General features: G+C 52.5%; 1 protein-coding gene across 3 annotated transcripts; it reads left to right on the top strand.

Moving 5' to 3' along the window:
• Window positions 1-991: 991 nt before the first annotated feature.
• Window positions 992-24,622, top strand: FAAH2 (fatty acid amide hydrolase 2). Of its 3 annotated transcripts, none has more exons than XM_032973486.2 (12): window positions 992-1,105; window positions 9,205-9,404; window positions 9,814-9,896; window positions 12,882-13,018; window positions 13,487-13,696; window positions 14,603-14,722; window positions 16,785-16,920; window positions 17,830-17,947; window positions 18,673-18,792; window positions 19,491-19,602; window positions 20,913-21,107; window positions 22,749-24,622. In XM_032973486.2, the coding sequence occupies exons 2-12, from the start codon at window positions 9,213-9,215 to the stop codon at window positions 22,934-22,936; spliced, it is 1,611 nt and encodes a 536-aa protein (XP_032829377.1). In that variant the 5' UTR covers window positions 992-1,105; window positions 9,205-9,212; the 3' UTR covers window positions 22,937-24,622. The 3 variants fall into 3 exon arrangements, with proteins under 3 accessions (XP_032829377.1, XP_032829379.1, XP_075931011.1); XM_032973488.2 differs by lacking the exon at window positions 992-1,105 and adding an exon at window positions 8,062-8,153; XM_076074896.1 differs by lacking the exon at window positions 992-1,105 and adding an exon at window positions 8,098-8,180.
• The last annotated feature ends 3,121 nt before the right edge of the window (window positions 24,623-27,743 follow it).

The following is a 27,743-nucleotide window of genomic DNA, read 5'->3' as shown; positions in this document are numbered from 1 at the left end:
AAAACTGACACCTTTATACAAGGGATCATGTTTGCAATAACCACAACACAAGTAGTCAAAATGCAAACAAAAAAGACAACTGATAATATGCACTGTCCTTGAATTTGATTGGTCCACACCCGAGACGGCTTTTCTTAGAGCCCAGTCTCCACTGGTGTTGGACCAGAAGACGCCAAAAGGCGTACAACTCATAAACAGCGCACTATCAGAGTATTGAGGGCTCGGGGTGAGCATTTACATTGAGACCTATTCCCATATCTTGTTACTGGCAAAGGAGGTCTCAATGTAAATGCTCAATTTATTTGAACGTATTGGCGGTGCATCGGTGGTGCACGGTATTTATCAAAAATAAAACATTTCCGCAATAATAAAATTTTCCGCAATTTGCAAACCCCGATCATTAAATCTTGCGGGGTGGTGGTGGTGCGTCAAAACCAGTCAACTTGTGCCACAAGGAAACATCTCCCATTGGGGGGGGGGGGGGGGGGGGGACCCCGGGGGGGGGGGACCCCCTCCTCCTCTTTCAGGTGAGATGCCGATCGCGCGTGAAGGAGGGGGGGGGGGGCAGCTCCATCAAACACGCGGGTGGGGAGCGGTGCGCGTCGCGTGCTCCATGCGTGTGCACCATTCTTCCTCGTATTTAAAACACCTCCTCGGGGCACGGGCAGCTGGCGAGATTGTTGTGGGGGGCTGCCGCCGCTGCCGCCGCTGCTGCAAGGAGGGTGCCGCGTGAAGGTTGCCTTGGGCCTCGGCGAAAGAGAGAGGAAGACGCAGGAGAGGATTGAATAGAGTTGCCACATCCTAACACCTGCCCACTCGAACGCATGCCAATTGACGGGCTGTCCCGGTTAAACCCGGGACAGGTGGTAACACTGCGACGACGAAAACGGTCAAGTGGAGGCAAAAAAAAACCTCTGTAATGGCACCGCTCTCGATTTGTATAATTCGATTCGATTCTAGATTTATGAAAAGGTACGATTCGCATGCATTTTCCATGTATTCAATAGCTATGGGAAAGGTAATCGATTCTAGTTTAGCGATTGGGAATCGGAAATCACTCGAAGCTCCGGCTTCCTGAATGAAACCTGAGAGTGGTGCTGTCAGGGTAAGTGAGCAATGCTCAGGCTGGCTCAGTGAGCAGTGCTGGGGGTGGCTCAGTGAGTGGTGTCAGGGTGGCTGGCTCAGTGAGTGGTGTCAGGGTGGCTGGCTCAGTGAGTGGTGCTGGGAGTGGCTGGCTCAGTGAGTGGTGCTGGCGGTGGCTGGCTCAGTGAGTGGTGTCAGGGTGGCTGGCTCAGTGAGCAGTGCTGGGGGTGGCTCAGTGAGTGGTGTCAGGGTGGCTGGCTCAGTGAGTGGTGCTGGCGGTGGCTGGGGGTGGCTCAGTGAGTGGTGTCAGGGTGGCTGGCTCAGTGAGTGGTGCTGGCGGTGGCTGGCTCAGTGAGTGGTGTCAGGGTGGCTGGCTCAGTGAGTGGTGCTGGGAGTGGCTGGCTCGGTGAGTGGTGCTGGGGGTGGCTCAGTGAGTGGTGTCAGGGTGGCTGGCTCAGTGAGTGGTGCTGGCGGTGGCTGGCTCAGTGAGTGGTGTCAGGGTGGCTGGCTCAGTGAGTGGTGCTGGGAGTGGCTGGCTCAGTGAGTGGTGCTGGGGGTGGCTCAGTGAGTGGTGCTGGGGGTGGCTCAGTGAGTGGTGTCAGGGTGGCTGGCTCAGTGAGTGGTGCTGGCGGTGGCTGGCTCAATGAGTGGTGTCGGGAGTCGCTGGCTCAGTGAGCGGTGCTCAGGGTGCCTCAATGAGTGGTGCTTAGTCTGGTTGAGTGGTGCACAGTGTGGCTCAGTCGTGCTCAGGGTGGTTCAGTGAGTGGAGCTCGGTCTGGCTCATTGATGTGTGGCTCAGTGAGTGGAGCTAATTCACATCTCGATATTCAGTGAAGTTCTTTAATAGGTGAATCGCAGCGTTCGCATTTGGGGTGGAGTGCGGTCTCGGTGGGCTGGGTGGCGATAGCGAGAGGAGGGGGGCGGAGTCGGGGGGGGCATAGAGCGAGAGGGGGGGCTTAGAACGAGAGAGGGGGGGGTAGTGCGAGAGGGGGGGGGGGCGTAGAGCGAGGGGGGGGGGTGTTGTTTATGTTGAATATGAAAATTTGATGAAAATAATAATAATGAATTGAAATTTGGGTAAATGTGTAATTATCCGAAACCGTGTTAATTTATGTAATTATGCGCATAAATTATGCTAATTCGAGAGATAATCGTATTAATTTATGCGAGTGAGTTGAATATGCATATGCAAGTCGTTATGATAATTAGGCCCCGCCTCGCTGACGAGGGTAGTATTATCAATCGGGATAATACAATTGATCGTATGAGGTTCTGTAGGTGTGATGTAAGTACGCCAGATTAACTCGTCTTCGTTGTCTAGGTTTGTATCATCAATCGGTATAATACTCTTACTCTTTGGTTTTATTCGGTAAAGTCACGTAGATAAAATAAAAACAAAATAAAAGAAAATAATTAAATCACGACGTTTCGGAGGCAACACAAGCTTCCGTCTTCAGGTGGAAAAGGCAATGCAGAATATCTGTGTCAGGAGCACAGTTCAGAGACAACCGGGATTATATACCGGTTAAGGGAGGGGGGAGGAGTCAGTAAGGGGGCATGGGTGGGTAGGGGGGCTGGGTTAAGCAGCCTTTTGATAGGCTGCTGTGGGTAACAACCACTTCGCACTTCACGGGAGTGGGTAAAAAAAAAACACCTTTTGTAATTCTGAGTGTGGGGTCAGGGAGATTTTGGAAGCGGGTGCAAAACGGCTGATGCTGCTTGGGGGGTCGGGGGGATTTTGAAAGCGGGTGCAAACGGCTGAAGCTGCGTGGGGGGGTTGGGGGGGATTTTGAAAGCGGGTGCAAACGGCTGTTCAATTATAAGGTAGCTAAAGTTTGAAATACAACCACTGAGAAAAGGAAATGGCTGTTCAAAAAATTGAGAGGCAGCTAACGTTTGACTTGATTTATAAGATCTTTCCAGTGACTGCTCAATTTGAAACCATCCTCTCGGTTGAAGTTGCGTCTGTGTTTGTAAATCTGGATGGCCTCGTGGACAAATCTCTGATAATAACCGCTAGGTTTGCAGAGCACCTTGGTATTGGAGAAAACAATATCATGATCACCCACAGCGTTGTAACAATGATCAGCCACGGCAGAAGAATTCGTTCTGCCGTGTTTCAAATCTGATTTTTGCTCGCGAATTCGTTCAGAGATATGTTGCTTCGTCTCCCCGATATAGCAGTCCCCGCAGGTACAACTCAATTTGTAAACACCGGGGTACTGTAAGTCAGGAATAACATCCTTTACTGATAGGATCATATTACGGATTTTGTGCACTGTGTTGAACCGGACCTGGATCTTGTGTTTGTTTAGAATTTTGGAAATATTTTTAGTAACGCCTGCTATGCATGGTAACATGATGATTTTGATCGGAGTGTCAAGTGGTTGTTTCTGTATGGTGGGAGAAACAGCTTGGTGGATGAAATTTTGATTTAAAGCTTTCGTGACTGCAGTAATTCATATTCTTAGTTTTTTCGGTAAAGTCACGTTGAAGAGAAACAACAAAATAACAAAATATATATAAAACAATAAAAAATTCTCACGACGTTTCGACCATAACTCAAACGGTCATCATCAGGTGTGTCGGTTTGCATAAATTTATTTTGAAAACGGCATATTTATTTATATATATAAAAAATAACGTTTGCGTCACGCGCAACGATTGGCAGTTTGCCCAGGACTAGTCCATCTATTTTTTGAAAAGAGGAGGGGGGAGACGAAATTTGTTTTTATGTATGCTGTCTGAAAGTCACTGTAAGCGTGAACAATCAATCAAGAACTGAAATGATGTATCAAATCTTTCCAATGATTGCTAAGATAGAATCCATCTTCTCGGTTGAAATTGTCTCTGTGCTTGTATATGTGGATAGCCTCATGAACGAATCTCTCATGGAAGCCAGATGGCTTACAAAGAACCTCCGTCTTGGAAAAGTCAATGGCATGTGAGCCTACTGAATTAGAACAATGATCTGCTACGGCCGAGGTGTTGTTTTATATATATTTTGTTATTTTGTTGTTTCTCTTCAACGTGACTTTACCGAAAAAACTAAGAATAAGCTTGGTGGATGGTACGGTCAGAGTAACCGTTCATCTTGAGGGCCAAATGTACATGTTTTAATTCACTGGTCAGGTGGTGTTTGTCAGAAATGCAATGAGCCCTATGGATTAACGTTTTGATGAGAGAATTCTTCTGAGTCGGGTGGTGGTGGGAATCAGGTTTCAAGTAGGAGTCTGTGTGGGTGGGCTTCCTGTAAACACAAATGTCCCAAAGCTGCCTCTCAATTCTTTGTACAGCCACTTACTTTTCTCAGTGGTCGTATTTCAAACTTTAGCTACCTTATAATTGAACAGCCGTTTGCACCCGCTTTCAAAATCCCCCCCGACCCCCCCACGCAGCTTCAGCCGTTTGCACCCGCTTTCAAAATCCCCCCGACCTCCCACACAGCATCAGCCGTTTTGCACCCGCTTCCAAAATCTACCTGACCCCACACTCAGCATAACAAAAGGTGTTTTTTTTTTACCCCACTCCCGTAGAGTGCGAAGTGGTTGTTACCCGCAGCAGCCTATCAAAAGGCTGCTTAACCCAGCCCTCCCACCCACCCACGCCCCCTTACTGACTCCTCCCCCCTCCCTTAACCTGTATATAATCCCGGTTGTCTCTGAACTGTGCTCCTGACACAGATATTCTGCGTTGACTTTTTCACCTGAAGACGGAAGCTTGTGTTACCTCTGAAACGTCGTGATTTAATTATTTTCTTTCATTTTATCTACGTGACTTTACTGAATAAAACCAAAGAGTATGAATCCTTGCAGTCACGAAAGCTTCAAACCTAGAATTATAATACTCGTATTGTCGCTTTAACATTTGCTGATTATGTATTAGTGTTTATGTCAGGTCTCCAAATTCAAATCTCAACGCAGAATACAGTTCTTATAAATAAGATTATGCATGAACTCAGGAAAGAAACACGCAAACACTTCTGTGTTAAGCAATTTTATTCTAAACGAAACCTTAACTCCAAAATATGCAAACTCTCAGGCTTGGAATTATCAACACAGTACATTTAACCATCAAGGATTGCGTTGTTTCACTTTGGTAACGGCACATGATTATTTCCACCGCGTAACGCGAGCTCAGTTGGTGATAGGGAGAGTCGTTAAACATGCATGCACGCTATTCTAAGCAAAAACCTTTACACTATAATATGAATTATTATACTTGAAATTGTCAACACAGTACTCCAGGCGATGTTAATTTCATTGATCCATCCCTTCAACCCTCAATAATCACGTTGTTAATTGGGTAATGGAACTATTGATTACTTCCTCTGAGTACCACGAGCATACACAGCAAATAAAAGTCCTTAAAGATTCACGCGACGATAAACACGAAAAACGATAAAACAAATTGTTCTACCCCAAGGCAAAGTATACGTCAATCGATTCATCGGCAAAATTATGCAATGAAAGGAAAACGAACCACTTAAGATGCTTCTAAAAGACCTTATCCACGTAACTCAATGGGCAGCAATGTTCTTCACGATCAGTTGATATTTAATGCACCACCTTGGAATGACAACCCTTCTTGATTTGTCCCGATATGCGTGTTGTGTGTCTTTGTAAAGCAGACGCCGGGTGATGCGTCGTGAGGATGTGAATGGGGGGGAGGGTCTTACAACTGCTTCGTTTTTTTCTCTTGCTCGGGGCGTCAGCTTAGCTGCCCGTGTTGGCAGATACAGGCTCTTTCCACTGCTGGAGGCGCTGCGTCAGCACGTTGCTTGTCCTTGTAGATGCGCGATCACGCTTGCTGCTAATCCGCGGACAGCAGCAGGCTCCTTCTGTTGCTGGAGGGGCTGCGTTGCACGCGCTCGCCGCTGGTCCGCCGACTCTTTTGCTCACGGGCGGCTGGTCAGGCTCTTTCCCCTGCTGGATGAGCCGAGGCGGCACAACGCTTGGCCGCTGGCAGCTGGGAGCTGGCACTCGATGTAGAATAAAAGTTTTTTAGCGATACTTCGTCTTTTAGCTCTGAACTCACACTCGGTGACACATCGCTACTCTGCAAGCCTCGCCATCCTCGGTTGATTGCGGGGCCCACCGGGGCCTGCCGCTCGCCGCCCTCTTCTGTAGCTCGCCGAGCTGTTCCTTGTTGAACTGAATTGTCGAGATGATGGTTGAGCTGTTATATCCGAAAAAAAATCTCCGCTCTGCGTTGTGGGGGGGTGTGGTCCGTGTCCGCGTCTGTGTGTGTTATTAGGTCATCACACATCTGCGTTGTGGGGGGGGGGGTGTGGTCCGTGTCCGCGTGTGTGTGTGTGTGTTATTAGGTCATCACACATCTGCGTTGTGTGGGGGGGGTGGTCCGTGTCCGTGTGTGTGTTATTAGGTCATCACACATCTGCGTTGTGGGGGGGGTGTGGTCCGTGTCCGCGTGTGTGTTATTAGGTCATCACACATCCGTGGGCACAGATGGCCCCTGCGATAAAGAGTAATTTCCCTCGCTCTGGCGTTAAATTCCTTTCTCGTGCTGCTGGAAGACAAAGACGGCCGGGAGGCTCTTTCTCTCTGGCTGGCCCTCGGTTTAACACTGCACAAATATTATTTGGGCTCACGTTTCCCAAGATTTGTGATTTAACACCGTAATCACGACGCACTTCCCGGGTTTCATTAATTTTCGTCTCCCCGTCTGTATGCTTGAGTTATCATTTATTTCATTTTATTTCCGATGTCCTGAGTTTAAGAGGTCAGTTTCTTGATTGTTGGAATTCATATCCCTTGGTTTTTGCAAGGTCGTGTAGCGGCATGTTGTAATGTAATTTAAGGTGAATAACGTTAGTGTTAATATTATGTATGTGAAGTAATAACCCACGAGGGAGATTATGGTCTGGTGTTGTTTTTCGTATAGTGTGTGGATTCTTTATGATGTCGACTCATTGTTGCTAAGTTCTGAACTTTAACCGTGGTATTAATAGCAAAGAAGGGGAAAATTGTTTAAGACCTCGCAGTCGTGGTGTCTCATTGTCTGAGTTCCGAGATGGAGTCTTTGAAGCCGGGAATTTCCCTCCCGCTTCGTTAGCAATCCCCCCCCTTTTCCCTCTTTGATCTGGTTTATTGCTCTTTATGGTTTATCTCCGGGCGGCCTGGTTGTGTGTGTGGGGAGGGGGGGTCTGTATCCCCCCTTTTTGCCCCGGAATGTATTATTTTTAATGGCCTTTTACGATCTCCAGCTGCTGGCTGCTGGGATGAGGTAGCGGGTGTGAGGGTGTTCTATTTATTTATTTATCGACTATTATTAAAAAAAATATCGGCAAATAGTATTATTGATATTAATTGTGGAAAAACGCCCGTATACAACAGCGGGGCGTAGAGATGGGGGGGGGGCGTAGAGATGGGGGGGGCGTAGAGCGAGGAGAGGGGGGGCGGAGAGCGAGAGGGGGGGCGTAGAGCGAGAGGGGGGGGGCGGAGAGCGAGAGGGGGGGCGTAGAGCGAGAGGGGGGGGGCGGAGAGCGAGAGGGGGGCGGGGCGTAGAGCGAGAGGGGGGGGGCGGAGAGCGAGAGGGGGGCGGGGCGTAGAGCGAGAGGGGGCGGGGCGTAGAGCGAGAGGGGGGGGGGCGGAGAGCGAGGGGGGGCGTAGAGCGAGAGGGGGGGTGTAGAGCGAGGGGAGGGGGGCGTAGAGTGGGGGGGGGGGCGTTGAGCGAGGGGGGGGCGTTGATCGAGGGGGGGCGGAGAGCAAGAGGGGGGGCGTAGAGCGAGGGGAGGGGGGCGTAGAGTGGGGGGGGGGCGTAGAGTGAGGGGGCGGAGCGAGAGCGAGAGGGGGGGGCGTAGAGCGAGAGGGGGGGGCATTGATTGAGAGGGGGGGGCGGAGAGCAAGAGGGGGGGGCGTAGAGTGAGGGGGGGGGCGGAGAGTGAGGGGGGGGATGGAGAGCGAGGGGGGAGGATACGAGGGGGGGGGGCGTTGCGAGTGAAGGGGGAGGCGGGTGCCAAGGGCATCGCCGAGCGGAGAGAGGTCAGGAGGGAGCTGAGAGGAGGAGAGGAGGAGAGGCAGCAGCAGCTGGGATCGCTCTTCCCCGGCGTGAGTGCATCAAGTCGGGAGAGCGAGGTGGGAGTCTGGAGCGGGGGTGGACCGTGCTGCGTGATGCTCCCCGCCCGGGCAGCGGTGGAGCGATCTCGTCCCTTGAGATGTGGGGACGCGAGGGGGAGATGCGGGCAACAAGCGGGGCGTGCGGGTGGTGGCGAGGGTTGTTGATGGCTCTGCACAGGTATACTGTCACCGCCGGGGGAGGAGCGGTGATCTCGATCGGCGCACCTGGGTCCGGCCCGTGACCTCCTTGCCGTCGGCGAGCCTTTGACAACTTCGCGTGGCCTCGAGGTGCACCTAGCCTGGCACAATCGCCGTGGTGACGTCACCGCCCGTTTAGTGTCGGAACGGCGGCGGCTGTTCTTGTTCTTGTTTGTAACCCAAATGGGAACAGAGTTGGATGTTTTGGGGGAGGAGGAGAAAGAGGTGGCGTGATGTGTTGGGTGTGTGGCGGTTCGTGCAATGCGCTGTGAATCCGGCTCTCCGAGTTCGATTCGCGCTCACGGCCAACACCGGTAACGATTAGCTGAATCGGTCCTGGGCCTTCTCTAGGTCGACTCAGCCTCAATCGAGTATCTGGTGCGGTGTGTAACATTGCCGCTAGGGAGACAAAGGCGGCCGGACGTGGTGCTGTCCACCCACCCCCTCGTGTACCGTTCCGGCCTTCATAGGTGCTCGCTAACAGCACTTGCTGCTATAGCCCGGTGTCTCTGTGTCTGTCTCATGCTGTGATTCTGCATAGCCCTGTGTCTCTATCTCTGTCTCCCGCTGTGATTTTGCATATCCCTGCGTGTCTCTGTCTCTGCCTGTCTCTGTGTCTCATGCTGTGATTCTGCAGAGCCCTGCGTGTCTCTGTCTCATGCTGTGATTCTGCAGAGCCCTGCGTGTCTCTTGTCTGTGTCTCATGCTGTGATTCTGCAGAGCCCTGCGTGTCTCTTGTCTCTGTCTCATGCTGTGATTCTGCATAGCCCCGCGTGTCTCTGTCTCTGTGTCTCATGCTGTGATTCTGCATAGCCCTGCGTGTCCGTGTCCCCCCTCCCCGTAGACCTCGCCATGCACGTGATGGAGCGAGTGGTGCTGGCGCTCCTGCGGCTGCTGTCGCAGACGCTGCTGCTGGTGATGGCTGCGTGGCGCTGGCTGGGGCTGTCGGCGCCGCGCGTGCCGCTGCCGCCCCTCGACGCGTCGCCGTCGTCGCCGCTGCTGCTGCCCGCCACGGAGCTGGCGGGACGCATCCGGCGACGCGAGGTAGACCGGGCGCTGTGATCCGGTGCCACCACGCTACCTACGCCTGCGTCGTGTTGGGGACGGCGGGGTGGTGACGCGCCTCGTGACAAGAACCGCCTGGGTTTAGATTCCTGATTCGGTTGCCTTTCTATGTGGAGGAGAGATTATGTGTTCTCCCCCTGTCCTGTCAGGGTTTCCACGAAGTTCTCCAGTCACCTACCATAGCTAACAACAACGAAAACACTGAAACTGGTATCGGCCGAAACATCCCAATAAAAAATAAGAAAATCACCCATTTGAAATGACGCGGGGCAGGACCCTCCGGAACATGAGCCTTGAGACACGTTGAGGCTCCGCCGGGTGGTCAACGAGTGGAGCGGCACTCCCTCCCCTGCATGCACGAGCGCTGCCGGTGTCGTGTGCGGTGCAGGTGCGGAGCGTGGCCGTGCTGAACGCGTGCATCGACCGCATCCGCGCCATCAACCCCGTCGTCAACGCCGTGGTGGCCGACAGGTGAGGAGGTCCGGGGACGGGCCTGGTGACAGAGCGCGGGCCCCATGGGCCCCGCGCTCCCTTAGGCGGCGTCGCTGTCCAGTGTGGGATCACGTGACCCGTGGTCTGTGAATTAGTGGTGCAGGGAGCAGTGTGTGGTCACGTGATTGGTGACCTGTGAATCGGAGGTGCAGGGGGCAGTGTGGGATCACGTGACCCGTGGTCTATGAAATGGGGGGTGCAGGGGGCAGTGTGGGATTACATGATTGGTCGCCTGTGAATCGGAGGTGCAGGGGGTGCAGTGTGGGATCACGTGACCCGTGGTCTGGCTCTTGGTGACATTGCTATCACATTGCAGACTGTTCTTTTTCCACTGATTGCTGTTGCGGAGCGATCGCACCGCCTGGTTGTTCCGCGATAAAGCAGTGGGAAGTAAGTAATCGGTTATGTAATGTTGGCCACTGTATAAATCAGAGACGTTCAGAGCGTTGCCGTGGTCATTGCTTCACACTCGTTTCTGTGGCAGAGCAAACGAGCGAGTCCGATTTAATCTGCCCGGGGGTGTTTGGCAGGCGCACCTCTCCGGCTTATAGATTGTGACGTACTTCGTGCACAGCGCTCTCTCTGGCTCCCCTCGCCCTCTCGAAAAAGCTGTCATTGCTACCAAGTGCATCGGGATGCATCGCGTCACAAAAATACACTTGAATTGGTATTTGTGCTGTGGCCTAGGTGTGCCATAGTCCTATGCTTTGTGGTGTTTTTCACTGTTGATGGATAGACCAGGTAAAAATGTGGCTTCATCTGTAAAGAATGTACGCTAACATTTAGTCGGTTATCCCATATGACTCATCGGGGCAGGGAAGCGACCCTATTATCCACCACTGGGCAGCCTTTCTTGGACCCACATCAGATAGCTGAGATGCATCAACGAGACTCTCGCGGCTCGCTACGCTCCCTCCACTGGCTTCCCACCATGGCCAGCAGGGTCAGCTACACGATCTCCTGCTGCCTGTGGCATCGCCTCTACGTTAGGCTGTCCCCTCGTACCTCCGCTCTACTGTCACCCTGCTGCACTACAGCTCATGATGGAGCTCTCCGTAGCAGCAGAGCAACTTTCAGCCTCCTCCTCTCTACACTGAGGAGCACGGTCATGGTCACTGCCAGGCATCGTTTCTCCGTGGTAGCCCCAGACGTCTGTAACGTGGCCATCATCATCATCGTCATCCCACTGCTGCTGCACACTCGCAGCAGTAGTATTCAATTTACATCGACTCTTCCTCAAAAGCCCCACACCTCTTTCTCCTGGCTTTCGATTGACACTGAACTTGGCTGTGCCTTAGAGTCACGGTCATTCATCTCCGAGAAATATTGTGCACGTTATAAATGGAATTGTTTTATGATTAAATGTCTGTGGACTTTTACTCTCGTAAAAGCCTCACAAAAACACAACGCTTCCCCCGTGTGTCAGCTGGATTTTTCTTAATTTTACTGAAATATTCCCAGCACTGAATTCAGGAACTGGAAGGGGAGTGTGGACGTTCGTAAACTTTATATTTGCACAGTAAAACATTTCAGCCGTAGTTTTTTTTTTTACCTCGATCAAAGTTCACAGGCTACACGCAGCTGCCCTTCAATATCACAGATCCTTAGATGCTTGTGGTCAGATTGAACCCTTCACTGGACTCTTAACACAAACGATTCAAGTGTTGTGACTAACAGATGCCAGACTCGGAGCCGACGAAGGTTCTTATAGGGCAGATACCAGTCCACAGATCGAGGAGACTCATTTAAGATCAGTTGTATTGTTTTTTGTGCAGGTGCCAATTGCTGCTCTATTGCATTGATCACACTCCACTCTCAGAGCACCTGGTTTGTTCATCGTGAGTTAGCAGAGCCGCGTGTCTGCCTTGCAGGGCTCTGCGGGTAGGTTCTCGTGGTTGCGCTGTCACGACCCAGCTTTTAGGTGTTTCCCTGGCCCTGTACCGCGTCTCGCGCTAAAGACCAAGTTGCCGAAGAAGCTCCCGGCGCTTGGGGGCGGAACGCCAAACAACCCGCCGGCGGCACGGCCAGACAATGCGTGGGGTGCGCGGAGAGGCTCGCCGAGGGCGTTTGTGTGAATTTAACAGCCACTCGTACATCACCTTAAGAAGGCAAAGGAGCAGAACACTGGTCCAGTCTCAGCGTTTTTGCAGCCGCAATGTCAGCGGCAGCCACCTTTGAGCCCCCGCTCACAGCTGATAAGCTTGGCTCGTTGTGTTCCTTTGGACTCTCACCATTGTGCGGCAATACGAACTGAAGAACCCCCATATCCACCGTTCGTGCATTTAATTTGTATCTTGTTGCTTTGTGAAATTGACCCTCGCTATTTATGACGATCGATAGCAATTTATTATTGTGCTACTTTGGGATTTTTGTTTCAGGAGACACCAAAATATCCTGAGACCGATGCAAAGTGCAGTATCGTGCAACTCTGTATGTGTGTCCCAGGTAGCGTTACAGCTCCACGGGGTCACGAGCACCACGCTAAGAATCCCCGGCTTTAGTGGACTGACAGGGGCACTGAATGCCAGGGGGCAGCACAGTGGTGACACTCGCGCCTGGCAGCAGGCAGTGCCTCGGTTTAATTCCTGACCTGGGCGTCTTTTTTCGTATGTTTCCCCACTGGGTTTGCTCCAGGTTATCTGGTTTCCTCCCATAGCTAATTAAAACCTACAGTGTAACCGGTGTTGGCTAAACATCCCAATGCTCACAATCACCCACAAATGCTGAATTGGGATCACACAGCAGCTGCATCAGCAACATCGCCCCTCAGGACCTTCCTGAGGCTATCCCTGGTAAACAAGCAGAATAATGAATAGTAATAAATCAAAACCGGAGTAGTCAAAGTGTCTCCCTTGTGAAACGAACATCGGCAGCCCCACCCTCAGTGAGGGTCCGGCTGACTCACCCCCCTCACCCCCTCCCTCACCCCCCCCCACCCTCGTCACCCTCACGTGCCCCCTTCAGGTTTGTGGAGGCGCTAGCGGAGGCGGCGCGCGTGGACGAAAGACTCGCATCCACCACGGGGGACGAGAAGAAGCTGGAGGAGGAGACCCCCTTGCTGGGGGTCCCCTTCACCGCCAAGGAGGCCTTCGCCATCCAAGGTAGGTGGCGCCATGGTGATGCTCGCGCCTCAGAGCCTCTGCGTGGAGTCTGTACATTCCGTCTCTCCCTCTGCATGCGTGGCTTTCCTGCGGGTTCTCCCGCTTGTACGTACGTATGTACGTTGAACTTCTTTTGCGCCGTACGCAGCCACCCGTGCTAATTGGACGAGCGATTCCTCCCGAGGCTAAACAAACACAGACTGCAACTGCTATGGGTCAAACATCCCGACGATAAACAACGACAACGCTTGCTACTCAATTGGGATCACGCACGGCAATGTCGCCCCCTGCCCTACGTCGCCCCATTACTGCACGTGCCCAGCGGGTGAGCGGGCGGCTGGGCGGGTGAGCGGGCGGCTGGGCGGGCGAGCGAGCGGGCGGGTGGATTAGCAAGTGGGCAGGCGAGTGGGCTAGCGAGCAGTACCGTCGTGGCGCTGTGGTGGTAGCGCGTGTCAACGTTGTGCCCAGGCCTGCCCAATTCATCGGGGCTACTCAGCAGGAACGGCGTGCGCAGCCAGCAGGACGCCGCGGCCGTGGCGGCGCTGCGCCGTGCCGGCGCCATCCCGCTGGGCGTCACCAACTGCAGCGAGCTGTGCATGTGGTACGAGTCGAGCAACCTGGTGTACGGGCTCACGCGCAACCCCTACGATACGCGCCGCATTGTGGGCGGCAGTTCCGGTGAGGGCCCCTGCACCCCCCCCCCCCAACCCTCTCGCTTGTTCCGTGTGTGTTATGCCCGAAGATATAGAGAGGACCTTCATATATAATTCCTTCATATAGAGAGGACTGCAGAGCTTGGGAAATTGTTGGCACAGGCTCCTTGCCGCCGCCGTGTGTCTGTGTGTGTGGTTCCTCCTTGCGCCTCCGATTCGCTCGTGCTCTTCGAGAGCGAGCGAATTCTGTGTACGCTGCAAGTTTAACTTCTTTCGCACCATACGAAGCCAACCGTGCTCATCTGAGATGTGGGGGAAAGACAACCAACTAAACACAAAAAGCAGTGGTAGTCCTATGTGGAGACGGGCCATGAGAATGTGGATTGTCCACCATTGGCTCAGGGCCACCGGCTGTGGTGAACGCGGCATCCCTGCCATCTCTGGGACAGCAAGGACGGTCATGGCGTCGTGCTGGCTGCATTAGGCCACGGCAAGGCCCTGTCCATGAGGGGCGGCCACTGCTGTGACGGCTCAACTCACCGCACTTGCAATCCATGGTGGAACGGGGCCAGTTTCTCAAATTCTCGCACCTCTGTCCAACGATCGCTATTATTAACGGCCTCACCATTTACACCACTGCAGGTGGCATGCGGTAGAGTAGAATGTGGCTACCCAAATCTTCCGAGGTGTCTGGGCAGCGAGGACGAGAAGGCCAGATACCCCGAGTGGGAGGAACTATTGAGCCCGCCCCTGGCGGAGGCCATTTGCGCGAGCGAACAATTGCAGGGCTAGCAGCTTTGCCCACGCTCGAGTGCTGAGCTGGCGCGATACGCGGCGGTGTGTGGTGCATGCCGAGTGCCGAGCACGGCGTGCCAAGTGCTGGTTTCTGCATGCCGCGTGCCTGGTGCTGCATGGTGCATGTTGGGTGCAGGAGGCGAGGGCGCCGTGCTGGCGGCCGCGGGCTGCGCCATCGGCATCGGTTCGGACATCGGGGGCAGCATCCGCATGCCGGCCTTCTTCAACGGGATCTTCGGACACAAGCCCACGGCGGGTGAGCACGGCGTGGGTGCGGAGCCGCCCCTCTCTGCCGCTCGACGCGCCGGTGTGCAGCGGCTTTCGCTTGAGAATGGGGGTGGCCACCCTGTAACAGACAAAGAACCAGAGTACCCCAAAGTTCTGCAAAGAGCTAATAGTATATTTAAATCAAGATTGAGTATATTTAATAATATATCAAACAACTTATACAACTTAAATTCATTATTCTTTGCTACTATGACATGATACGTTACGCCCCTTCGATAGAGCCACATGTGCTCCATGCGGCTTGGTAGACACCGGTTGGCCAACACTCCTTTCGACAATGTGGAACAATCTTGACTTAAAGCTTTCGTGACTGCAGGAATTCATATTCTTTGGGTCTTTCAGTAAAGTCACGTCGATAGGTTGAAAGCAAATATAAAAAAAATATTTGAACCTATCTACGTGACTTTACCGAAAGACCCAAAGAAAAATGTGGAACTACGCAAAATATAACAAGAACAATAATGTAAGGCCCTTTGTCAATCCACCGCTGGATGAAGGCCTCCTCACGGCCGTGTCAGTCCTGGAGATTGTTTGATCATACTTCGCCGCGCCGATCGGTGCCAGTTTGCTGATGGCGACAAAGGTCAGGACAGGTTAAGATGTCGCTCACCTCTGACGTCGGACGTGGGTGGGAATCGAACTCGGGTTGCGGGCTTCATTGCGCAGTGCACGCATCGCTCAATCCCTCCCGGCTTGTGATGTCGCTACCCCTGGGTACCGTGTGCCCGTCTACAGCAGGCTCGCGCGGTAACGTTGCGTGTTGAATAACAATACCGGTCTGTGCCCATTCTAATCCGCTTCTCTCGAAGGTGCGGTTTTACAGCTTTACAAGGGTGTCGGCGTGAGTTGGTCGGAACTATGAGTCTTAAAGGATGTCTCGTGAATGCGCGGTAATGGAGCGAGCGTCGCCTGATGACCCGGGGCAGGTTTAGGGATCATCGTCACCGGCAGCCCTCCCCGGCGGTCTCCGCTGCTCTCCCTGTTGTGACCCAAACTTAACTCCGTCACTCCGATCCACAAGTTGCCCTCGCTGCTCAAACCGAGCGTGTTGCTGGAAACAGTTTCTGGCTGCGCTTCCCCGAGATTCGCCCTCGGGTGAGGGTTGGCGGTTCACACGCGAGTGTTGCAAAACTCCCCCATGGGCGTCAAGGAGGAGCCATGCCCTGACTCGCCAGGAGAGGGCGGTACAGCAATAATGTGGACCTCACCTGTCCCGTCCGTGTGGTACAGAGCAGGGACTGTCAAACTCAATGGGACAGCAGGCTGGTTTGGATTCAAATGCAACCTCGCGCGGGCCACACTGTTGGACCTATGAAAATGATAGGCATAATAATACACTTAATTTACTGATTCAAAATCCAAAAACGCAGGAAAAGAGAGTTGATTTTTTTTTTGCATCAGGGTGTGCCAAATGCCCCCGTTTCAGTGTCCGGTTTGAATTCAGGTTTTTATTTATAGGTAGAAGCTTTTAAAAATATAAGTAATAAATAACATAAATAAGTTGTAAAAATTAAAACACGTGGCAGGCCGCAGGAAGGGGCTTTGGGGGGTCGGGTCCTGGCCACGGGCTGCATATTTTACAGCCCTGGTATCGAGTGTTTATCCCTCGTACACATATATAGAAGACTGCAAAGCCTGGCCAATTGTTGGTAGCGCCAACTCACCGCATGGCTGCTGCTGCCTTCCCGGCTCGTCTGTGGTTCCTCCTCGCGTCTCTGAGTCGTCCTCTCCCTACGAGAGAGACTGGATACTGTGCGGCGCTATGTTACAAAAACATAATTATAATTAACAACAGCCGGCACGTCCTTTGGGCGTGACACTCCCTCCAGCCAGCCAGCAAATATTTTGTCTTGTGTAGTCTGAAGGGGCTCGCCTCGGCGCATTGCACAGGAGGCCTCCCCGTGCCGCCCGTCTCCTCGGTGGCTCTCGGCCGACGCTGGCAGAGGAGCAGTGTTTGTTGTGTGTTGGCATCGGTGGGCGGTGCGGAGCGGCGGTCCCACTGCTAACCCCACGGTCGTGCGTGAGTACAGGAGTGGTGCCCAACGGTGGGCAGTTCCCCAACGCGTCAGGCGCGCAGGGCGAGCTCCTCGTCACGGGCCCCATGTGCCGCTACGCCCAGGACCTGCTGCCCGTGCTGCGCATCATGGCCGGGCCCAAGGCCTCTCTGTGAGTGCTGCCCCCCCCCCCCCCTTTCCACGTGGAGCCTAAGCTCACACGCTGCTTGAGGTCATCCGGCCTTTCATCCCACTTGTTGAAAGTAAACGATGGTTGATTCGTTAAACCTTTTTTTCGTTAGGCCACGTAAGTGGCCTGGCCACGTTTGGGTCATTAAGACCCTACGCTGCCCAACATTGGCTGAGAAAACCTACGTTTTAAACTCAATAGTCATTGGCTTATGTAAACAACTTTCCCTTGCTACAGGAGTGTGGAATTTACACCACTGATTCTGGGCCGTAAACTTAAATTATGATGGTGACCCCCATCGCTCACGAGTGCAGGGACATGCCGAGCATTTACTCCCTCAATGGCACAGTGCAGCGGATTTGGTGCATTGCCGACAGAGTCATTTATGCACGCATCTGAGCAGCGTATTTCACGCGATAGCCATCGGCGTCACTGCTGCTCGGTGAATTACACCGGGCCCCGGGCTGCTGGGCCACACGGAGTTACGAGATGGCCGCAAGGCCAGGGTGTGGGGGGGGTTTGTGGGCCCATCTGTGAGCACTGCTAATGAACGTCATCCTCTTGTACCAGCGGATTCGCTCTCAGCACTCCCACGTGTAAAACGTCAAATAACGGGCATTGGTCCCATGTACCAAGAGAGAGTCGTAAGGCTCCGTGAGGCCTTCCTAGGTGAGTCATGGACAGTGCCACGTGCTCTGTCGATCGTGCGGTCATTGTGAAGCGTCGCTACCCGCACTGCATCGGTGGCAGCTCCAGGAGGCACCGAAACGTTGTTATTTTATTCACATTTACCAGAGAGAACACATTGTATGGTTACTTTTATTCTTGGAAATGTCAGGAATGCCTGTGTACTGCCTGTGTACCGTCTCTGTGCCACGCTGTGCCGCGCAGCTTGAAGCTGGAGGAGGAGGTGGATTTGCGGCGGCTACGGTTTTTCTCGATGGAGCACGACGGAGGCTCCCCGTACGTGGGACGCGTCCATGCCGAGCTCATTGCCGCACAGAGACGGGTGAGCGATTGAGTGGGTGAGCGAGCGAGCGAGAGAGGGAGTGAGTGGGTGAGGGAGTAAGTGGGTGAGCGAGTGAGCGATTTAGTGTGGGTGAGGGAGTGAGTGGGTGAGCGAGTGAGGGAGTAAGTAGGTGAGCGAGTGAGGGAGTGGGTGAGGGAGTAAGTGGGTGAGAGAGGGAGTGAGTGAGGGAGTGAGGAAGAGGTCGAAGTGGGAGTGCTACCATGTGTGAGGCCCCGCCGGTCGCATTTGCAGCGCTGAGCCAGCCGTGAGAATTCCACATCGCTTTTAAGCAGGGCAAATATCTTCTATAGGACGCTCACTGTTGACTTCCTACAAAATAGTCCAGATTTTATGACTATAGAGAATTTATTGGTCGAGTCATTTCCCGACCAGGGTTTTAAATCGTAACCAGCTGAGTTGACGCTCTTCCACGGTGCCACCCAGTCGTGCGTCTTTAAATGTGACGGTCGCACTGTGGGTCCTCTGCTGCAAGTCGCTGCATGTCGCTGAGCGTGTGTGACCCACCGTAGTTGGGTCGACTGAGCCTTAAATGAGTAAATGGTGCAGTGTGTAAGCATCAGCACTGGGGAGACAAAGGCGGCCGGTCGTGGCCAGCCAACCCTCCTGTGCCGTGCCGGCTTTCGTAGGTGCTCACTCAACAGCACTTGTCCTGACACTTTGTTAAGGCTACACGGGGGATCTTTGTCTTTGCGTCCCGCGCGCAGGTGGTGGCTCACCTGCAGGAGCGGCTCGGCGTGCAAGTGCAGAGCCTGGCCCTGGACAAGTTCAAGTTCTCCTTTCAGATCTGGTCGGCCACGATGTCTCTGCCTGGCAAAGATGGGAAGGTGCGGGCGGTGCCAGAGGAGCCACTGGGAGACAGAGGATTTTTCCAGAGAGCGTTGTTCGTGATGTGAAGCTGGTCACCTGCGTGCGTGTGAGCGGCAGCGTAACAGTTTCAAAACCTGGCGACCCGAGTTCAATTCCCACTTACGGCCAACACAAGTGATGATTTTCTGAACCGGTCCTGGGCCCCTTCCCTAGGCTGACTTCGCCTAAATGAGCACCTGGTGCGGTGTGTAAACATTGCCACTGGGAAGACAAAGGCGACCGGGCTTGGTGCTGGCCTTCATAGGTGCTCGCTAACAGCACTTGCCCCAAAATTCTGTAGACGCTATACGAGGGGTCTTTGTTTGCCTGCGTGTGTGTGGGTAGTGTAGTGTGGGCAGCGATAGCGCGCTGCATTACAAATGCGGCGACCCGAGTTCGGTTCCAGCTCACGACTATCCGAACCAGTCCTGAGTGCCTCCCCTATATCGACTCAAACTTAAATGAATGCCTGGTATGCAGTGTGTAATAAACATCAGCACAAGGAAGAGAAAGGCAGCCGGGCGTGGTTTTGGCCACCCACCCCTTTGTATGCCGTGCCGACCGTCATAGGCGGTCACTAACAGCACTTGCCCTCGTGGCCTATTAGAGGTTATACGAGGGATCTTTATCTTTGTTGCCGGGTGTCGAGCGAGAGGCGCATGTGGCTGTGTTGCAGCCGGCTCAGTCGTTTGCGGAGCTGATGGGAGACCGCGGCCCCGCGGTATCGCCCCGCTGGGAGCTCCTCAAGTGGCCCCTCGGCCTCTCAAGGCACACGCTGCCCGCCATCGGTCGGTCGCCGCCGCCACCACCGCTACACCGCGCTGCCGCTTGTGGAAACGCACCACCTCTCACTACGTTATTTTACATTCTTGGCTTCACGGTTACATGGCCGCCTCTGGGCTGGCACGGTGAGGGTCTTGTCGATTCGGCCTCTGCCGCGGCATTGGGGCTGTCAATTCCTGGGTTTGGCACCAATGTCGCCGGCGTGTGTTTCGTGTCGAACGCCCTCGCCGTTTCTCATGGGCGGACACCACTGGGGCGCCCCGGTGGCGAGATGTTAACTCCCTCACCTGGTATGGAGAAGGTCGTGAGTTCAATCGCGACCCTGACGCATGTATATTTGGAGTTTGCATGTCTCTCTTCCCATGGTCACGTGTATTTTTCTCCAGATCCTCCGGTTCTTCCCTCCACATTTAGACTCAGCATCACGCATTCATAGTATTTGGCTGATATGAATGTCCACATTATAAGCCACTTTGTTGAGCTATCATTTGTGGCCAGATCACTCTGAAAAATAGCTATATAGCAGCTCAGTGGGTCTTACCTGGTAGTTTGTTTTTAGATTTTTAGTCGTGTTGTTGGGAACGATGGGCCCTGTTGACTCGACCTCTGCGGTTACCCTGGACCGCTCGGCTTGCTGACGTGAGTGTGTCGCGTGGTGTCGGTTTGAGGGCGCCCAGTGGGGCAGGAAAACACGAGACAGCACGCTCGCATGAGGAATGCTGCTAGGCAGAAACATAAACCTGCACAACTTTTCCAATCAAACTCCCGATGCCACCCGGACCGTGAGCGAGATGGCATTTCGCGTGCTCGTAGCATGCCTTTCTTTCTCTCATGGTGTATGAGGTCAATTGTTCACCCAATTGACCTCATACGCATGTTGTCACAATCGGTTATTCGGTTTAAACATTTCAGAATGGCACCGACTTTACTTCTCATTTCCAGTCCGACACCCAAGCTTCCGAGCGCTTTTTATCATCCCTGTCCATTATTGCATCGGTTCTCAACCTTTCCGTTGGACCGAGGCCGCATTCAGGTCTCACCGACTGCCATCGTAGAAAACTATGCTGTACAGCTACAGCGCGGCTTGCGACTCTGCTGCTAGCTGAAGCCAGACGAGGCTTGGGTCAGGGGGGAGGAGGCAGCGGAGTGGGCGCTGACTTGTGGCCCTGGCGCAGAAGCAGGTTCTCTTCTTCCGTCGACCACGGGGCACGGTTTTGCTCTATGCATCGTGAAATTAATTTTCCATTGCGGTAAAACCTTCCTAAGCCGGACTCCATCAAGATAAATACGTGCCGCCCCTGTGCTGCCCCCGCAGGCCTGGGCCTCATGGAGAGCCTGGCTAACCTGAACCCCAAGGCGGCGGCAGGGTTCGTGCGCCTGGGCGGGGAGCTGCGTGCGGAGCTGAGCGCGCTGCTGGGCGACGACGGCGTGCTGCTCTACCCGTCTCACCCGTGCCCCGCGCCCTTCCACAGCGAGCCCATGCTCACGCCCTTCAACTTCGCGTACACGGGTGAGCGCCCGCGAGTTTGCCCGCGACGACCGGTGTCGTAGTTCACGCCACGGCGAGGGTAGCCATGTGGCAAGTCGACCCGCCCGCTGCCCAGCCAGCGATGCCACAAACCATTGAGATCAGGACCAATGAAATCGGCCTAAGGTGGATTGTTATGTCGCAGGAGCATGATAGATGGCTCGAGCTTGGGAAGACGTTCATCCAGCAGTGGATTAAGCAGGGATGACGATGATTAATTCAAAAATCGAAAATGTTTTGTCTCGTTCATACCGTGCCATTTCTGTTGTTCCTCGTCTTTTGGTTACATTGAACGCGTTCGCCTAAATATTACTTGAGCGTAACATTTGTGTGCAATTTTTGTAACCCGTAAACAACTGATCCTCATGCACACGGTTCAGTACTTTGTCAGAGCTGATGCTTGTGCTGAGCGTTGCTCACCGGTACATCGTTGGCTGCGCGCAGATGCCGGGTCAGCCCTCATTTGCCGAGCAAGGCAAACCACTTTGGTTTAACGGCCCGATTGGCTAACGGCCACCGCGATTGGCTTGCGAATTTTGAACGAGAAAAGGCAGGAAGTATGTGAATCCGTTAGATCTAAAGGGGGAAAATTCTGGAGTAGGGGCAGGGAGAGTTACCTGCAGATGCTGCGCGCGTGCGCTGCGACGTCGCGAGCACGACTGTCGACGAGTCATTACAGGAGCGTGCGTGGTTCATTTGGCCAATCGCAAGTAATTTCGCTCCGAGCGTGCTTGCGTATTGGATGGGAGCGGGTGTGCCCAGAGAAAACCTCACGCGTGTGAGGGAGTAACGCTCAAACGCCGCACAAATGGGTCCGCAAACCCACTTTGTGGACTGCCTCCTCAAGGCAAGTGTAGATTGAGTGGTACGCAGATTAAATTATTATTATTGGCGGAGTTCGTCGCATTGAAGATGGCGCAAGTGAAGATCCGTCCCGTGCCTGGCGCGCCAGAGCGAGGGTCTCCTGATAGGACCAAGGACACCTCTGAGAGGTGACTTGGCTGAGCGGTGGCGCTTATTGCAGAACTTCGCTGTTCCAATCCGGCAGGCTGCCCCGGTTATTCCTGCGGATGGGCGCGTTAACCGTAAATACCACACGCCATCCGCTTTGCAGTGAACGTGAGAGGTCCTGTGACTTCATTTGAAAGAGGTCATCATCTGCCGGTTTCCCGGTTCAAATTTTCCTTATTATAAAATTAACTTGAAATTTACTCATTTGGGATTCCACATAGCGATCATCGCACCCCACTACTGGGATTAATGCCCGATTGCGGACCAGGTGCTGAGTCACCTTGCGTCACACAGAGACAGCTGCCACTGGGGGTGCCCTTTCAAATGCGTTGAGATGAGATGCGATGTTAAGCGCTCTTGAGATGCCCCAGCAAAAAAGTAGCACGACTCCATCGTATGTATGTATGTACATAGCCAACCGTGATTATTGGAGGTGCGGGCGAAGGACAAACACGAACCACGATAGTCATTTTGCAGATATCGCCGGGCACGGCAGGGAGGCAATCGCTGCTCACCTCGCTTCCTCTCGGAAAGTATGAAATTGTTTAACCTTTTGATATTGATTCCCAAATTCCTGACACGTGGTCTGCCTGCGGCCCACCTGCCCCGCAGGCATATTCAACGTGCTGGGGCTGCCCGTGACGCAGTGTCCTCTGGGCCTGGGTAAAGATCACGTCCCGCTGGGCATCCAGGTGGTGGGCAATCATCGGCAGGACCGGCTGACGCTCGCCGTGGCACGTGAGCTGGAGAGGGGCTTTGGGGGTTGGGTCAAACCCGACCGCGACCCCGGGGCCAACTGAAGGCGGTGTGCGGAAGAGAGGGACACCGGCGGGGAGAGGATGCCCCGTCCGCCTCATCGCTGCGTGGGCTAGATGCACCCCACGAGATGGGTTACGCTAAACGGTGCAACTCTTACAGTAATTCAGTGCAACTGTTGCCTCCAGCGGTGTGTTGAAGGTTCATGTGCGCCAATCAACTTGCGCTCATTGGCATGGCCGACCAAACGTCGGACCGCCAAGACCCCCGATTTGGCTCGATGCCAAGAGTGAGTCGCTTGGCACGACATGGGCACCGTAAAGGGGACCAGTGATGTCGTTCACCCAGGAGAGCCTCAACCGGGTGAGTCTCAGACTCCATTCAGGAGGGTGCTGCCAATTTATCAAAGTCGGGGGGGGAATGCTGCTGCTGTGTGTGATTCTCATTGGGTAATTTGTTTCAACATTGGGATGTGTTTTGGCCAGAACAGCTACATTGTATATGTGTGTGTTTAGCTATGGTAGGACACTGCAGAACCTGTAGGAAACCCATGCATAACGGGGAGAACACACAAACACAGAAAGGTAGGAATCAATGCCAAGATTGTGACAAGTCTAGCAATAGGGCACTTGTACGTCATGTGTCCGTTAATGTGGCCCTAGCGAGTTGTGTTGTGATGCTGCCACACACACATGAATGACATTCCTAGGTGAGGTCGGTCCCAGTCCCGCACTACCACTGGATTCGTGCGTTGTCCACCCCGTTGCGTCCGCATCTTGCTCCCACTGTTCTTTGGGGAGCTGGCGTGCGGTTGGGACGCCGCTGTCTGATGTCATCGCTGTCTGATGTCATCGCTGTCTGATGTCGTCGCTGTCTGATGTCGTCGCTGCTCTGAACCTTCACGCCGAGCCATCAGATTTCCTAATGGGGCTCGGTGGTTCATGGGGGTGTGACGGACGATGCGTCGGTTCCTCGATTGCGGTCGATTGCTAACGCTCCTGATGCGTGCGTGGGGTTGCACGTGCGCAGAATTCGATCGTGCGCATGTCTCACGTGTCATGGGGTTTGTTCGACCCCTGCCGCCGCTACTGTTTTTTATTTACTTTTTTATTTTATATAACTTCATGAAACCAGTTTTCTTTAAAAAAGTTTGATTTCATTATATCCTCTGCTGTTTAATGGATCGTGCACTCATTGCAAACGCCATGAGCAAAGCGATCAACGTGGGAGACAATTAGCGGCACAATTTGGGAAACTCCCAATCACCTCTGGCCATTATGACGATAGAGCATGGCCCCATAGCATGCATTTCTCCTCTGCTCCCCCCTTGCGGCATGGATTGGAGGTTCCCCGCTGCCTCTGTTTGGGCTCCGCGAGAGCGCCGTGTGTGGGAACGTGGAAACCACGTTGGCATTAGCTGGGTAAATTTGACTGCACTGGAAACAGCAAGGCAAGAAGCCTTCCTTCACAGAGACGTAGATATATCGAGATATAGATATCAATGCTGAAGCAATACGTGAGCCTGTATAATTATGGAAATGGAGATTAACCCCAAAATGCTGCTACCTAAAGGAGATGCGTTTGATATGTAACGCAGGAGTTTGCGGTGAGGTATCGTAATTGGCGTGATGCTGGCGAGCGCCCTTTGCGTGTGTCGTGATGGCTTGTGACATGTGATGTGCTTTCTAACACGATACCCGCAGTAGTAAATGATTCAACTTCAAAAAAAATTGCCGTGCCTCCTTGTGTATGAATGTTGAAATTCATCCACACGGTACGTTAGCCAACCGCGCTAATCTTCCTGCTTCGAGCACTGGCGGCCGTCAGCCCTGTTGCGATGAATGTCAGGGGTGGCTTCTTTCTGCAATGCTCACTCCCTTGTGCGCTACGATCACTGCACTTACAGAGCTCTACACACTTGTGGATGATCCGTGAGTCTCTGTATGATTAGGCATTGGCTTTATGGTTCAGGTTTAGAGGTAGGGTTTTGGATTATTGACTAGGGTTAAGGATTAGGGTTAATCAGTTATATCTGTAATGGCCACTGCTCACCAACACGCGATAACGGGTAAACACCGCTCCCTCCTTCATCCACAGCTCTCTCATCCCTCCTCTGATCTGTCCCCTCTTATCCCCACGGTCCTCTCTTCCATTCCCTCCCCTCATCCCTGTCACCTCATCTCCAGCTACCAGTCACAAATTGTCACACCGTTGGGTTGCCCCCCCTGTAAAGTCGAGGAAGGGATTGACGTCGGCGTTTAGGAGGTAGGGAATGGCGATGCTGTGGGGACAATGATGGAGGAGCGTCACATCACCCCCCCCCCCCCCCCCAGGGCAAGGAAGCCTGGCCTCGGGCTTCGTGGAGACACAGCACAGCCTCAACATAATAACATCACGTCCCTTTACCGTCAATTAGGGCTGTTATTATCCAATAGGCACGGTAGGCACTGATCATGTTTTTGTTTGTATGATAACACATGTAACCAAAATATATTATTAAATAAATATATTTATATCTTTTTTAAAATTAAGGTAATACCGATTGCCTTTACACACATCTGCTGCTGTCGCTTCTCCTAACGCTAAACGGATCTTGTTTAAGGCCAGCCTAGCTCTAATCTCAGAAAGAATAAGGCTGCTCCGATTTGAACTTGATAATTTAGACAAGACTCTTACAATCACATTTAGGATTAACAGCTGCTTCAATGTCAACCAAAAGCAGAGTTAACCTGATTGCCAAATTCAACCTGTCAAAAAAAACCCTGAACCACACTTAGAAAAGTTAGATGTTAACAAGATTGTTATCAATCACAGTAATGGCCCAATTTCTGACAGCCTAAAATCGGTACTAGGTAAGGGGTTTAATTTTGCAGTCACCCCCAAACACATCCCAGTGGATGACATCAATGCCCAGGTCAACGTAGCCCTCAAAGGTCTGGGACACATCCCAGCAGACGTTGCAAGATCTGAAATCGCTGCTATCCTCAAGAATGCTAAGAAACCCATTAGCAACAGCAAGGACGAGCGTTTTGAACTCGCTCAATTAAAAAAGAGTGATGATATTGTCATCCTCTCAGCCAAGGGCAATGATGCCACTGTCATCATGGATAAAACCACATACAACAACAAAATTCAGGACCTTCTCAATGATGGCTGCTATACCAAAATTAATAGAGACCCTACCAATAGCCTGGCTACTAAAACCAACAAAATCATCACTAATTCGACTTCCATAATCGAACCCACCAAACAGCTCTCTCCAAAACCTTCGGCTGCTAAACCACCCAGATTTTACGGCCTTCCAAAAGTCCATAAAGAGGGCACTCCACTCTGTCCTATCGTCTCCACTATTAACTCACCCACTTACAGACTAGCACGATTTCTGTCTGAGACTCTGCTTCCCTTCACGGGCAAGACCGTCTCAGCTGTACTTAATTCGGCCCACTCGGTTTCACTAATCAAGGACATATCACTGTCCCCGGAGGATTTGCTTGTCAGTTTCGATGTAGTCTCCCTCTTCACCAAGGTACCCGTACCTGATACTATTGCAATCATTGAAGACCTGGTCCAAGATGGACTGAATCCTGATGTACCTTCGTTGGTAAGGCACTGCCTTACCAACACTTATTTCACCTGTAATGGTACTTTCTACAAACAATGAAGGTACCCCAATAGGCTCTCCCCTATCACCAGTGGTAGCGAATGTTTTCATGGAGAAATTTGAGACAGATGCCATCAAAACATCCACCCGACGTCCTTCCTTGTGGAAGAGAAACGTAGATGACACATGCGTCATCTGGCCACATGGCCTGCCGGCACTGTACCAATTTCTCAACCACATACAATTCCATACACCCATATATCAAATTCACCATGGAAGTGGAAAATGATGGCAAGCTACCATTCCTGGATGTTTTGATCGTGAAGAGACCTGATGGCTCGTTGGGACACTGTCTATAGGAAAGCCACCCACACAGATTCCTATCTAAAGCCTGACTTCCACCACCATCCAGCCCAGAAGAATTCCCTCATCAAAACACTACACCATAGGGCTCGTTTCATCTCCGACCAGCATCACCTAGCCAGTGAGCTTGAGCACGTATGCCAGGCTCTCAGGAGGAATGGATATTCTGACAACACAATCCGCAAAGCTGCATCCCCAACTGTCTCGGCCTGGCTGTGCGCTGCGTTGCACCACTATCTGAGTAGATAACCTCGCATTCAATAAACCTTCAGAACCAGGGTGAACATCCGACTCCAAACGTAATTAATGAATTGAACGAGGTAAAACTGATGGAAAAACACAGCACAAATACAACATCTGTTAATACTTGGTAATATCAATACAATGAATGAACAACACTACAGCATCAGAACATTGTCTTAGATAACATGAAACTCAACAATAGATCCTGGATGGACCAGGAACCTACATTATTACTGAATAGCTATACACGAGAATAATCTGTGTTAAGGGCACATCGTGTAATCACCATGCTGCAGCCTAAATGTACACCACTACACATAACACTGAACTGTGGATGAGATATTTCGTCATCCTTGCTCTCAAGATTGCGATAAGGTTACATGGGCACAAGTCTGACTCGACTTATTCAATTGCCAGTAACATTCACAATAACGCAAGTGGCAGGCTTCGTTGTTAACTAGGCCTCATATTTATCATGACAATTTAGCAGCATTATAAAGGCATTTACAGCATTATAACGGTCATTATAACAGCATTTCCAGTATTATACGAACATAAACGAACTTACAGACAATGCTTCTTAAAGTCCCACAACGAACAGATGCACCTGTGGTCACCGAGACGTTATTTGTGCCTCCATTTTG

This window comes from Petromyzon marinus, chromosome 51 (assembly GCF_048934315.1).
Source record: "Petromyzon marinus isolate PM22_M1 ecotype Great Lakes invasive population chromosome 51, UKy_Petmar_22M1.pri1.0, whole genome shotgun sequence".
NCBI classification, from domain to species: Eukaryota; Metazoa; Chordata; class Hyperoartia; order Petromyzontiformes; family Petromyzontidae; genus Petromyzon; species Petromyzon marinus.
Note: the sequence above shows the minus strand (reverse complement) of the source record. Positions and strands in the feature narration are given on the sequence as shown.